Source organism: Armigeres subalbatus, chromosome 3, assembly GCF_024139115.2.
Source record: "Armigeres subalbatus isolate Guangzhou_Male chromosome 3, GZ_Asu_2, whole genome shotgun sequence".
NCBI lineage: Eukaryota > Metazoa > Arthropoda > Insecta > Diptera > Culicidae > Armigeres > Armigeres subalbatus.
The window spans coordinates 277,396,355-277,411,530 of record NC_085141.1 but is presented as its reverse complement, the minus strand read 5'-3'; the positions used below and the strand labels follow the sequence as shown (position 1 = coordinate 277,411,530).

The 15,176-nt window shown below is 41.0% G+C and overlaps 1 protein-coding gene across 12 annotated transcripts in view; it reads left to right on the top strand.

The window, feature by feature from the left end:
• The window catches only part of LOC134224568 (uncharacterized), a 287,855-nt gene that overhangs the window by 237,125 nt on the left and 35,554 nt on the right, over positions 1-15,176 (top strand). Inside the window, exon 9 of one of the 12 annotated variants that reach the window (XM_062703980.1) lies at positions 1-608. The exons of the other annotated variants lie outside the window; for them this stretch is intronic. Coding sequence (XP_062559964.1) covers positions 1-48 — 48 coding nt within the window. The 3' untranslated portion in view covers positions 49-608. Of the gene's footprint in view, positions 609-15,176 lie in introns of those variants that run through there. 12 annotated transcript variants of the gene reach the window in all.

Sequence of the window (15,176 nt, the reverse complement as noted above, 5' to 3'; positions counted from 1 at the left end):
ATAAATAGTTTATTCAAAATAGCAATTTTCAAATGCAACGGACGGTGACACAGAAAAGCGATGTACTTAGAATCCAAACAACGACACGTAGCTTACCATTGCTTAGGCCGCTGTTCCCTAAAATTTCATTATTCAAACACCGTCAGCCTAATCCTTTTCTGCCTACGAAGAGCAACGTCGACGAGTGGCTTTTGAGGCTGCCCGAAAACTATGTTCGTCTGCTGAATAACAGCCGTAAATGATGCTACTGACTGCCATTGCGGTAAGTACTCGTGAGGCCTTTTCAGAATTTGTAGAGAAACATCTCCCGCAACATTCGTCGAACTTCCCCCTCCTTTGGAGCAACAGCTTCCCTCCGTGCTCGCATACTAACCCCCGAAATGAAGGATTTAACCATTAGGTCATGTGTGTTTTATGTGTTTGGCTCGAGTGCAATATCATCGACTGACCGGTGCAGGATGCATGCAACGGGATTGGAATGCAGTTGATAGCGATCTGAAATAAATTTGGCTCTTGAAGCCTCCGCTCTTTTGGTGGGATGTTGAACCAGCGGGAAACGGTTTAAGCACCAACTAAATGTGTCTGTTCGAATTGTTGAGGACTGCCGGTTGTGTGGGTTGTGTGTTGCAACCGAACCGGAGTAAGCATAAATCAAGTTGGCCCAGGCGGGATGAGCGAATAGGATTTCATTAATAAACTCTTATAGGATCAGGACGAGAGATTTATTTGTTTAAAATTTGTCTGATTTTATTGGAAGAAAATGTAGGAAAGCATTCGTCATGGTGATAAAATTCGATGAATTATTGCTCTTGGTGGAACATGGTGTCAGTATATTAATTCGAGCTGCATCATTATTGATAAACATCTTGGCCTGCGAACAAAAGTTTTACCCATGCATCTGCTTAAAAAACTGTAAAATGAGGCCTCTGATAATGTTTCGCCATTTCGTTGAATTTCTCTGAAAAGAAAAATCCATCGATAGATTTTCTTATAATTTTATTATGCAGCAAACAACCGGATCCAGATGGTGAGATAACATTTGATAAACTTATTTTTTACTGATATCGCTTTTCAAATTTAAGACATTACCACTTCACAGCTTTTTAGTTATTATCTATGTGGTTTCTGAGCCAAGCTACAATTTTTAAACATTCCGATTGATGTAGATCACTTGCTAGAATATAAATTGGAATCGTTGATTTGTAGAAATTGGTTCTATAATGCTGTTTGTTTTAAGCACATGGTTTTTCCTTGCTATGTTAGGCTAAAATTGCGTTCATTTCCGTTCGTAATAAACTATTTGGTCTCGGAGATGGGCTCAGAGAGCAAGAACGGAACCAAAGAGAGATGAACGCAAGGCGGCATTCTGGAAGGCCAGGACCGTATTGAAATGGCCCTTCCAACTTAGCAGACTGCTACAAGGAGCTGTGTCGGCACAACAGTTGAAACAGTTTTGGGTTCGAATCCTGTCGTGGTTCTACATTTTTGTGAATGTGCTTGTAAAAATTATCTGGAGAAGCGGCGAGAAGTAAATTTGGTGGAGTAAAATTAAATTATCCGGCGAGGTGGCACTCACGAATTTTTCAACCATCGTTCTAATAAATTCCGGATAAAAATGTTGGGTGAGAATACGTCAGGAGCCAGGTTCATTTTGACAAATTGATCAAGATGAAGAAGCTGGAGGAAGGTACGGAGATTGAAGTTATCCCCCATCCGGTACACAACCGGGTAAAATGCATTGTTTACTGCAGGGATGTTATCAAACTACGGCAACGAAGAGTTACGCATGGAGTTGGACGACATTACCAAAAAAGCCGGCGACGAAAGGATTAATACTCCCCTGCTCGTCCTCACCGTCCGTGGTACCTCAAGACCGGAATATATATTCTTCGGTTTCCTGAGGTGTCCAACTAGGCCCTGCTTCCCTTCTCCGATGCAGTGCTTTAATTGTTGGTCATTTGGCCACACCAAAGCTCGCTGCCAGGCCCCAAAACTGTATCTGTGGGAATTGTTCGGGTACCCACCCGACGAACGAGGATAGGAGATGTGATCTACCGAAATTCTGTGGTAGGTGTAACAACGATTAACACGGCATTTCGAGCCGATCATGCCCCGGCTACAAAGCCGAAATCGACGTACAAAGGATCAAAATCGACTACGGTTGCACATACCCGGAGGCCAGAAGAATCCTCTCCAATAAGAGAAATGAAGGGTCTTATGCCGAAGCAGCCCAAAGGAACCTTACGTCATGACCCCACCGGAACGACCGGGCCTGTCCAGATCCCCCGGTAGTCTTTGCCCCTCCAGTGTGGACGTCTTTCCCACTCCAGAACTGGGGAAAACCCCCCGGATAGACGAGATAGACGGAAGAGGGACGCACTTTCCCCCTGCAAGCGAATTGTCGAGCGCAAGGTCTCAAGCCACTGCTTCTCCGGAGGATTCCGATGGAGTCAAACGTTTCCCATTAAACATGCTCCGGACGCATTATATTTCCCCGATGGACGACGTGGGATACAAGCCATCGAGATGCAATGTGTCCAAACGAAAGACAACTAAAAAAGAAGACGCCGTGAGTTAATCAGATCGTTTTTGTTTTTTGCAAATCTGATTAAATTGTTATATCAAATTCAATTAATTATCTTAAAGATAAATCGTCTAGCTCAAACCTTTGTAGGGGTATGTGGCGGGACCATCATCATCATCAACAGACCTATTCGGTAGCAATCATTATCCGACCCGAGCATCACACATATGGTATATAAAGGATTCTGAAACTTACATACAACTGAATTCGGTTTCATTTGAGTTGCAGCAACCAAATCGATCTAAGTGCTAGGGAATTTCGGTCACTGTCCACGCTTCGCCCCCGGAGGCCAAGATGGCGCTACGATGCCGCCGACTGGGAGGCATACGATGACCGCAAATTTGAACGAAAAACCCCCACAAAATTTTCTGACTTCGCCAAAACCTTCCTTAAGGCCGCCATTGACGTTCTTAAAGCAAAGAGAAACAGTGGGAGGATTTTCTCGACTCGGTCAACCTCGGCCAATCTGCGGCCGAACTCTGGGGAAAAGTGAACGCACTTGGCGGTAAGCGACGATCTTGCCCCATCCATCTCGACACACCGGATCTTACCATCTCCGATCCCCCTGAAATGGTTAATTTTTTATTTATTGAGGCATTGATAAACTACGTTGTTCGCTTCGATGATGATGATGGATTTTATATATATATTGACATAATTGTAATTTAACCTTTTTTTTGTGTAGTCTACAAAAGTTTGAGTCTCGCGCGCGCAAAGCAGATATGAATAATTTTTATTAAATTTATGTACAGACAGATGGGCTATCTGGTAGAGTTTTGTTCCCGTGGTTGATACCGAAACTTTTGATATCGACGGAGTGGTAACACAAGTTTTAGTTTTGTTGACGACTTAGATTATTAATTTTATTGATGCTTATGAGTGCCAAACGTTAAGTGGGCTTGTATAAACATGAAACGCGATTCTTGGTGGAACTTTTGAAATCTGTGCGAGAGGTATCACAAGTTTTGCATTTTAGTATAAACTCGAAGTATCACTACCGATGCTTATGAGAATCTGTAGATGAAAACAACAGTTTTTTTCTTAATTTACATTTTTTGCTGGATAGTAATGGAAAGTTATGTAATTCATATCTGTTATGTTAATCAGATCGTTTTTGTTTTTTGCAAATCTGATTAAATTGTTATATCAAATTCAATTAATTATCTTAAAGATAAATCGTCTAGCTCAAACCTTTGTAGGGGTATGTGGCGGGACCATCATCATCATCAACCGACCTATTCGGTAGCAATCATTATCCGACCCGAGCATCACACATATGGTATATAAAGGATTCTGAAACTTACATACAACTGAATTCGGTTTCATTTGAGTTTCAGCAACCAAATCGATCTAAGTGCTAGGGAATTTCGGTCACTGTCCACGCTTCGCCCCGGAGGCCAAGATGGCGCTACGATGCCGCCGACTGGGAGGCATACGATGACCGCAAATTTGAACGAAAAACCCCCACAAAATTTTCTGACTTCGCCAAAACCTTCCTTAAGGCCGCCATTGACGTTCTTAAAGCAAAGAGAAACAGTGGGAGGATTTTCTCGACTCGGTCAACCTCGGCCAATCTGCGGCCGAACTCTGGGGAAAAGTGAACGCACTTGGCGGTAAGCGACGATCTGGCCCCATCCATCTCGACACACCGGATCTTACCATCTCCGATCCCCCTGAAATGGTCAATGCTCTCGGGGAATATTTTGCTGGTTTATTCTCCGTCAACGACTATCCTGCTCATTTTCAGCGGACTGTTGCTAGCAGATCCTCGTATCTCTATAACTTTCGTTCGGATTCACAAAATTCGCCCTTTCAATGAGTAACCGAAAATCACCAGGTTCCGATGTGATTGGTTATTCATTTATTTAGTTTACATCTAAACAGATAACACTGAATCAACAATTTGACACCACAATACACGGTTCGAGGCCGAATCTCTTCATTCTCGAATACGCCAAACGCTCGCCAAGTCGTTTTGCACCTGGTCTGCCCATCTCGCTCGCTGCGCTCCACTCCGTCTCGTACCTGCCGGATCGGAAGCGAACACCATCTTTGCAGGGTTGCTGTCCGGCATTCTTGCCAAATGTCCTGCCCATCGTACCCTTCCGGCTTTAGCTACCTCCTGGATACTGGGTTCGCCGTAGAGTTGGGCGAACTCGTGGTTCATTCTTCGCTCCCACACACGGTTTTCTTGCACACCACCAAAGATGGTCCTAAGCACCCGTCTTGGTTATCGTGATTGGTTATCCCATGATCAAAAACCTCCCTCCTTGCGCCAAAATCTAGTTTCTGGAGCTAATCAACCAAGCATGGTCTGATCAAACCTTTCCGGACGAGTGGCGGAAAAGCCTCGTTGTACCCATCCCTAAGAACAACATTTCCGGCGCATCCACGTTCCAAGTCGTGGGTAGTATACAAATAGGAAGAATAACTACGTTGGCAACAGTTCTGGTATTGAGTAATCAATGCATATTTTACAAATCAACCATTCTACATATTAAAAATATAGACTTCCGAAAAGAATTCTTACATAATTTGTAGAATTTTTACAGATTTCCCCCAACAAATATTGTTTTTTTCAATTAGCATGACTGTACATTTCGCTTTGCTACAAAAAGAATTATATTGTATAGAAAATCGCCTTGAAAAGTGACAAAATACTTCATTTTACATTGCTGGTTGAAGGAAGATATAAAGACGAAAACCATGTTCCACTTAGAAGCGCATTCAATCCGCATTAAAAAATAATGCACGTACTTAATGTGCTTCGCTTGATAAACGAAAGCATATTCTATCACTTAGACTGGGATCACTTTCTCCGCGATTTTTTTTAGGCGGCTCATTTTTACGCGATTATTTTCACACGGGTTTTTCCTCAAGTTTTTCTACGCGGGTTTTTGAAAGGTTTTTACACGATTTTCGGGACTTATGCGTTTTTAAGCGACTTTAGTGTACAACATACACTCCAAATCAGCTTGTAAAGAATCACACTTTTTTCGACAGAAACGACGCGTTCTAATTATGCACGACCCATCAAGCACTAGTTATTTAACTTCATTGTCTCGCGACTAGAAAATAAATAACCCACATATGACTCGCCCATTGGCTGCTGCATAATCACTGAAAAACTGTTAGAAAACTGTCCATGGAATGAAGAAGGAGTAGCTCTGCGAACACGTGAAAAGGGCGTTCATGAACTCCAGTTCATGAAAGAAGTAGTTCACGAACTCATGAAAGCTTTTTTACGTGTTCGCAGAGCTTCTCCTTCTTTATTTCATGGCCAGTTTTCGGGAAAAGTCACGTTTTCTTGAACGTTCTGGAAATCGTGACTGGTGTTCCCGGATCTATGACTTAAATTACAGTATATTTTTGCTGGTTCACGAATTCGAAAACGCTTTTTTTGCGTGAAAAAGTAAGCTAATTTTTACCTTAGAAGTATATTTCTAAAATTAATGTTGTAAACATTGTTTTATTATTTGTTGTGCTAAAATTTAAAAATATTGAATTTTTTTCTGTCGAACTTTTGTTCCTTCTTTCTCAGAAACTTTTTAAAAATTATATGGACCCACTCCCAGGAAATCGCATGATCGTCAATTGATCTTTTGTGGAGTTCAGATCCCCTAGCGGACCAGATTTCATGCGAGCTACATGTTTGTGATTTTTTGAATTTGAATTGATCTTTTCAGGTTTATACAAAACTTATTCCCGCGAGCTTCTAATTAATATGTTAAACTAATATTATTGTTATTAAATAAGTTTAATATGTTATGATATTTTTGTACGCCTAGACATCAGAATGATAGATCTGCGTATTGAAACTAAAATAATTACCTAGTCGATGTCTTCTCCCGATAATCATGGGTACGACTACCCTCAACACCAGCCGATTCTGCAGGCATCTTGCCTTTTCGCCACCGTGCCCTGGCGGCCATCTGCCGCGAAACCACCTCTTTCGCCGCAGCCACCTCCGGAGAATATAGAATCCCTCTGCTCACTGAAGGGGACCGGTTTCTGCGCTCGATGGCCAGCGTCGGTCTCCCCCTAGAGTGGCACGAGTCCTTTGGCATGGAGCGAGGAGCTGGCACTCCTCAACATATACTATACATTGCTCCATAGCTTGCAACTTCTGCCAGGGTGACAAATCAAAGGCTCTCAGAAGGTCAGTTTCAGGCAGTGGTGTCGGCATTGGGGTCACCGGGACCGGTTTCACAGTCTCCCGGATATGTTTAGCATCTTTTTGGATGAAGCAGCCGCGGCACTAATTGCCGCCACCTATCCATTCAGGAAACCCACCCTCGTCTTGTCTGACTCTGTCAGCGTCATCTCCGCACTCAAGAGAGACGAGCGTAGGCACCCCTGGATCCAAAGCATTATAGCGAACATCCTCCCGAACAGGCCCTTCGCTAGGATTCCGGGGCACTACGGAGTGCCTGGCAACATCACGGCCGATCTCTTTTAGGTCGAAGTCTGCGATGTTCACAACACCGTGGAACATTATGTTTGTCGATGCCCCAAATATCAGGCTCAAAGGGATACACACGGGATACCATTTAGCAATAAGGATGCACTATCCGACGCCGCTGCCAGCATCCCTGCCATCATCTCTTTCTCACTATTAGATAACAATCAGAGCATCGAAAGAAAGCCCGGTTCTAGACGGCCGACGACCCTGAGCGACAAGAAGCTCCAAAGAAAACTGAAGAGGAAGACTGAGGAAAAAGTGGCTACATCGCTGCGTGCGCTTGGTCGGGAAGTCGTCGGTGCAACCAGCCAAACAATGGAAAAGTACCTGGCATAGTACCTTCCATAGGAAATTAATCAAAAGCAATTGGTCGGGGTTCTGCCAAATCGCACCAAGCGCCAACAAAAAAATACCCATTTTTCTGTGCAAGCTTTTGCTTAGCACATAATTGATTAAAAATCGTATTGAATTTTCAACTACCCCATGACTAAGGATATCCTACAACAAATGTGTGAATGAATTAATATGAAATGATTTCCGTTTTACTTTTACGATCAAAATATCACAAGTCAGTCAATAAGCAGCTTGGCGCGTTTTGGCAGAACCGCGACCATTTATCTGTCTTAGCTTTTTTATCACCATCCGAAAAAAGACCATTTTTTCAATGCAAACGTTGGATGAATCTACGTGCTTTGGTAGAACTCGAACCATAATTTGACCATCGATTTGTCTGTCGTTTCCTTCATGAGTGCAACTGGGCAGTACTGAATCGGTGACTATGGTTGTTGGAAAGATATGCTGTTTAGTAGCTCACACGGTAGCAGTAGCAATACTAAACAGCATTTTTCATTTGTTAGCAAATAAATTACAACTGATTTCGACGGTAACAACGGGGTCTCCAGTAGCATTGCAACCAAAGGCGTAGAATTGCCAATCCGGAGATGGCGAGTTCGATTCTCGGTCCGGCCTAGGATGTTTTCGGATAAAAAAAAAACTCTCTACACCCTGGGCATAGTGTATCCATTGTACTTGCCACACAAGATACATTCTCATGCAATGGCGGGCATAGAAAAGCTTTCAATTAATAACTGAGGAAATGCTAATAGAATACTAGTTGAAAAGCAGGCCAAATTCCAGTTGGAATGTAGAGCCATCGAAGAAGATGATTTTTTGTTTCTTGATTGACGATTCGAACAGAATTTCTATGTACTGTTACAGTAAACCGCGTTGCTGATATTGGAGTGAGGTCGTTGGTTTCTGTGCATCTAGGATCGCAGTTATGTTCCTGTTGGGAGATTTCCATCCTTTTTCCAGATCTTCCACCGTGTTCTTTGTGGTGCTGCACTTCGTTCATGTTCAAAGGTTGCCGAGTAATGTCATCTGCTGTGTGGCGGTGAAGTAGCTGAAGCTCCAGTTACAAATACGAGACAACATAGCAGAATTACTTCGACGTACGGTACGCTTGTTCAAAAGTTTACGACCCTGATGTTCATGCGCTAGACGTGGAATCAAGAATCGATAAACTGGACGATAAATGGGAGGAATTTGAGGACGTACAGACGCAGATAGAGGAATTGGATGAACAAGAAGAGAAAGCGAACGTCAGTATAAAGACTCGGGCTGAGTATGAGGAGTTGTTCTTCTAGGAAAGAGCAGGGTTGAAAACCACTTTTCCTACCACCTCCTTTTCTACCGCTATTTGTCCTACTGCGGGAGCTTGAGCCGACATGATGAAGATAAATTTGCTTTCAATGGGGAATTCGATAAGTAATTGCCATTTTATTATATGTTTAAAGACAATCCTCACGGAATCCAAAGCTAAATGTACTCTACCCACGGTCGCTACTGCATTAATGCCAGGCACATATACCAAGAACCAACAGATGATATTTATTTAGGGCTAACAATGTGTAGGAACTGGTGACCGAAAACTGGTGCCCAAGATGACTTTACAAAGACACTTTTCAACGACTTTTTTGCACTTTTGTACAGTCGACTCTACATTTCGATGTTCTATATCTCGATATTCCCTATCCGATTATCCTATTCCGATATCCCTATGTCGATGGTTTGCTTGGTACCTTCAATCTACATACATTTTTGATTTCTACATCTCGATAACATCCCTATCTCAATATCTCTCTATCTCGTTGAATTCTGGTCATATTTTGTGCAGGATTTTCTTCCCCTGTGTCGATATAGTCAAAATTTTAGGCTACTAGACCACCTCGGGACAATAACAAACACATGTTTCATAACAATGAGATTTTTTCGATCTAGTACCCATTTCAGTTTTCCTTCCATTCCTCGAGCTCTCCTTATCTCGATGGTTTCTTCAACATCGAGATGTGGAAAGGCGACTGTAGTTATAAATCAATTCCATGCTAATTGCAGTTGTGAGTAGGTCGGCAGTTCTAGCAGAAGAAACGATTTTTTTGTATATGGTTTGAGCAATCAATATTCGTAGCATTATGACTTTTTTTATATATTTTAGTAAGTAAGTAACTTCTTCAGCTAAATTTCCCGGAATCCACTGGTTTATCTATGGTCACACGTATATACCTTCAGGACTTACTTCAGAGATTTCTTGGATGGTCATGAGCATATGTCATGGACGCATTATATTCTATGTACTACACAGGGGATTATACACGTTTTAAACTAGCTGACAGATTTCTGGCTACACATTTAGAAGCCAGTTGACCATGCCCACATGTCATGAACGCATTCTATCATTTGTTCAACGAAGGGTATATTCCACATTTGAAGCAAGCCGATAGATCTCTGGTTAAGCGTGTAAACCTTAAGGCCTGACTTCAGGGATTTCTGGTATGATCATAACGCATTCTATACTATGAACCTCCCTATATTTTTAAATATTGTTTTCATAAAATCGTGAAACTTTGTAAAAATCGTGTCACTTCAAGAGGAATTCGTGCAAATTAAAATCGTGGAATTTTAGGAAACTCGTGTGAAAATCTTCTTCTTCTTATTGGCATTACATCCTCACACTGGGACAGAGCCGCCTCGCAGCTTAGTGTTCATTAAGCACTTCCACAGTTATTAACTGCGAGGTTTCTAAGCCAAGTTACCATTTTTGCATTTGTATATCATGAGGCTAACACGATGATACTTTTATACCCAGGGAAATCGAGACAATTTCCAATCCGAAAATTGCCTAGACCGGCACCGGGAATCGAACCCAGCCACCCTCAGCATGGTCTTGCTTTGTAGCCGCGCGTCTTACCGCACGGCTAAGGAGCGTCCCTCCTTCCCGTGTGAAAATATTCGTGTAAAATAAAAACTGCTCATCTGGGCTCTCGCTGCTCCAGCAGGCGAGTATTGTTGCACATGTAGTGCATGTGAGGTTCGCTAGGCGTCTTGTGGGAAGGCAATGATCCAATACGAAAAAACGATACTACGCTACGACACTCCTGCCTCAGCATGCGCAGTCCACACCCAAACTTCTGCCGTGCTTCGAGGTGACAATAGTCGTGACGCAATGTGACACTCCTGCCTAAACACAAGCAGATCACTCGCTCTCTCGCTCTCGCACACGCACTACCCTACCGAAGTGCTAATTGGCACTCTCTGGGCTCCTGTACGCTTTGAGTGGCAAACGGTCGCTTTGATGGGACCTGCTTGCGGACACATGTAGCTTTTCATATAGATTTAACAGAGCCCACTGTCAAACCCCACCACGTCCTAACCAGGCCACCTAACTCGCAAAGGCCGCTGGGAGGGGTCGTCAGACCCTTGGACATAGTCCCTGCTGCCCTGATGTCTTTATGTGTGTATGTATGTATGTGTGCGTGTTTAAAAAAAATAGAGACACACTTTTTTGTACCTAGCCGATTTCCTTGCAACAGGTTGCATTCGACACGGAATTATGCCTCATTTTTCGTTATTGAAAATTGGTCATTAGGTTCCGGAGTTATTAAAAAATATTGTTTTTTCTCCATGTTTCCCATTTTTCAAAATCGATTTTTTTTTATTTTACAAATATGTTCAGATTTTATCACGTTCCGAATTTGTCACGCTCCGATTTCGTCAACAAAACTTTTCCGTTTTTATCAACAAGAAAATTCAATCATTTTTTTAAAGATTTAGCTTTTAAAATAAACTGGGGTTAGTTTTTGACTAAATGTTGTAGGGGAACGGTTCGGCACTTCATCTCATTGCTGCCATTTCCATCTCATCAAAAACAAAGCAATGAAAAGGTATTTGATTTGTTATTTATTTTTGTATTTTTATCAGCAGTGAATACGCATGTTTGCAAAAAGAAGCGACAAGAATGGTGCTGTTTTTTTCTATTTTGCGATGAGATGAATATATGTTCAGTGAGATGGAAAACGGAAGAGTTCCCATATTTATAATATGTCGGTAGTAAGGTCATGACTAACAAGAGATGATTCTCTTCACCAACTTCCCCTCATCAAGATAAAAGTGACAAAATGCGGGTTTATTTGCACTTTATTACTTCAGGACAAAGGATTACATTGTTATCTGGCGTTCTTATATGACTGGAAAATTGTTTCAATACTTTTCGGATATTCTAGGCCGTCCAAACTGTTCTGGAGTACATATCCTCAAATGTATCAGGAAATATGTCTACAAAAAAATGCCCAATGCTGAGATATATGTACAAAAATATCTATGAGATCATAAGCCATACATTGATCGAGTTTTAATTAAACGTTAACTATTTCGGGGTCTCCAAAACGCCCTGGAGTTCAGAACATGTGATTTACCCGATCACTCAAGTCCTGAACGATGGTTCCGTCCATCGTTGAACATCCCAACAGGTCCATTTAGCCGATAGTGTTTCACTCTTTTATCTACAAGCTACTACAGGCCTTTTCGGTTCTTCAAATTGTCCTTGAGTTCAGAACATGTGATCTAGTCGATAAATCAAGCTCTGAACGATGTACTCTTGTATCGCTAAACATCCCAGCAGGTCCGTCGAGCCAATAGATTGGTACTCATTACTTTTACAAGCTACTGCAAGTCTGTTCTGTTCTTCAAAACGTCCTGAAGTTCCGAACATGCGATCTACCTGATCAACCAAGTTTGATGCATCCGTACATCACTAAACATTTCATGAGTTGATGTTCTTAGGCTCGATGTCGAATCGTTGAAACAAATGTTACCATACTAAAATATTTTCACGGCTACTTTGATAGGCCTTTCGAACTGTTTTCCAAGAACTTCTGTTCCACATATCAATACCGACTGTATTACATCAAAACGGCATGGATCTCAGATCATTCCAATACCAAATTTTCAAAACGACTTTGACCTATCCAATAACTTATGAATGATGTTAGATATGATATTGCAGAGAGTCCATTTAGCTTATATGACTTCAAATATCACTTGTATTAGCCATTGCAAGCCTTTACGGTTGGCTAAAATACTCTGGAAGTCGTATTGATTTATGTAATGATCCAAGTCCGTTATACGCCTCAACAAAAAAGCCCGCAGCCAAATTGCTCGACACAAACACCTCCTTAGTTATTGTGCATCTAGTAGATATCTTGATCTTAACTCAAGATCATTTTGGAGGACCTTGGACATCTTTTTCTTCTTCTTCTTTTTCTATGACTCTACTTTCCAACCGGCTGTTCAACATAGGGGAGGAGGTTCGGTTGTGGGCACCCTTTTGTGTTTGGTCCATAACTTTGGCCCTGGTTGATCTTATGTCGACATTTGCATAGCAATCGAAAGCTAAACTTATAACCTTACTACTAGCAAAGAAATTAATATGATTTCATCGATTTAGAAAAAAATGTTGACAATTTAGAAAATTTGACATTTTTGGACATTTTCATTTCGTGCTTCAGTTGTGGGCACCCTTGAAAACTTAGCTAAAAATAAAGAAGCATGAATAAAAACCATTCAGATTTAAAGACAAGGAATAGTTTATTCATTCTAAAAGCCAGGAGACGCTAAAAAAACTCAAATCAATTCACCTAGCAGTGATGATGCCTCCCTCGGTGCATTAAGGAGGATATTAAAAAAAATCACATAAGAAAGGTCTAAAATAGCACTTTAGGTAAATGGGTTTTTAATTTTTCATTGATTTACGTTTTATTGGTATGCATCACAGTCAAAAAAATCCTGATTAATCACCCTAGCGGAATAGTGCCTTTCTCGTTCATTTCAAAAAATAATATTTTGGCCATAAATTTTGATCCCATAGTCCGATCTGACCAATTTTCAATAGGAAACAATGGGAAAGCATTCCCCGTCGAATCGGTCAACGCTTTGTTCCAAAAAGTGTGTGTATAATGACTAGACATGCCCAAAGAACAAAAATATTAAATAAACTCATTATTTCGAACAATTATGTCAAACTAATTATAAAAACCCAGATTAATCCACCTAGCGGTGATGGTGCCTTTCTCGTTCATTCAAAAGGTTTGAAAAAATATAAAATAACACCAATATGTGGATTGGTCTTATTTTTCATATTTGTTTATATGCATAAAAAAATTCTCACCAAACGCAATTTGTTGCAAACAAATCGGATGAGCATAAGAGCAAAAAATGGCATTTTATTTAGTAGTTTTAAAATTAGTATTTTCGCCATAACTTTTGACCCAATTGTACGATCCGGCCAAGTTTCTATAGGAAACAATGGGGCAAGATTCTGCGTCGAATGCAATCTGTTGTGAGCGACCTGAGAAGCACACATATTGCACACATCAATCACAGTAACTTATATATGATTCAGTCACAATATGGTTACTGCAACCAGATTTGTTGAAATTGTGTTGCTTGGGGAATAAATGCATTATAAGTGCTAAGAAAGTGAGATAGACTTTTTTGAACTCTTTTTCACAATAAATAGTAATTTGACCATAACATCTAATCCCATAGTCCGATCTGGCTAATTTTCAATAAGAAAATATGAGACATTCTGCGTCGAATGCAAATGCGAGCAAATCGGTTGAGGAAAAGTGCCTGAAAAATGAGTGACATTTTTTACGCGATTTTTTCTTATGAATTTGTATTTTGGCCATAACTTTCGATCCCATAGTCCGATATGTCAAATTTTCAATAGGAAACAACGGGACAGGATTCTACGTCGAATGCAACTTGTTGTGAGCAAATCGATTGAGGATAAGTGCCCGGAAAATGAGTGACATTTTTTACGCGACTTTTACGTATGAATTTGTATTTTGGCCATAACTTTCGATCCCATAGTTCGATCTGGCCAATTTCAAATAGGAAATAATGGGACAGGATTCTGCGTCGAATGCAATTTGTTGCGACTAAATCGGTTGAGGATAAGTGCCCGAAAAATGAGTGACATTTTTTACGCGATATTTTCGTATGAATTTGTATTTTGGCCATAACTTCTGATCCCATAGTCCGATCTGACCAATTTCAAATAGGAAACAATGGGACAGGATTCTGCGTCGAATGCAACTTGTTGCGAGCAAATCGGTTGAAGCTAAGTGCCCGAAAAATGAGTGACATTTTTTACGCGATTTTTTCGTATGAATTTGTATTTTGGCCATAACTTTCGATCCCATAGTTCGATCTGGCCAATTTCAAATAGGAAACAATGGGACAGGATTCTGCGTCGAATGCAATTTGTTGCGAGCAAATCGGTTGAGGATAAGTGCCCGAAAAATGAGTGACATTTTTTGAGTAGTTTTGCGCACACACACACACACACATACACACACACACACACACACACACACACACACACACACACACAGACATCACCTCGATTCGTCGAACTGAGTCGATTGGTATATAACACTATGGGTCTCCGGGCCTTCTATAAAAAGTTTGTTTTTGGAGCGATCATATAGCCTTTACCGTATACTTAGTATACGAGAAAGGCAAAACTGCCTTAAAAAGTTATTAAAAATAAGTTAAGGGACAAGTAAAACGATATTGAATGATTTATCAATAAAATGAGGGTGCCCATAACCGAACCAATAAAGGTGCCCACAACCGAATTTCGCAGCCTTTTTGGAACGAGAAGAAAAAAAAATCGCGCTAAAATTTTGATGGCAATCGACATTGGGCCTCAAAATAGATTAAATTTACTGTGTAAATACGCATTAGAACTCACTTTTTGAATTAAATCCTTTAATTTATGACACTTCG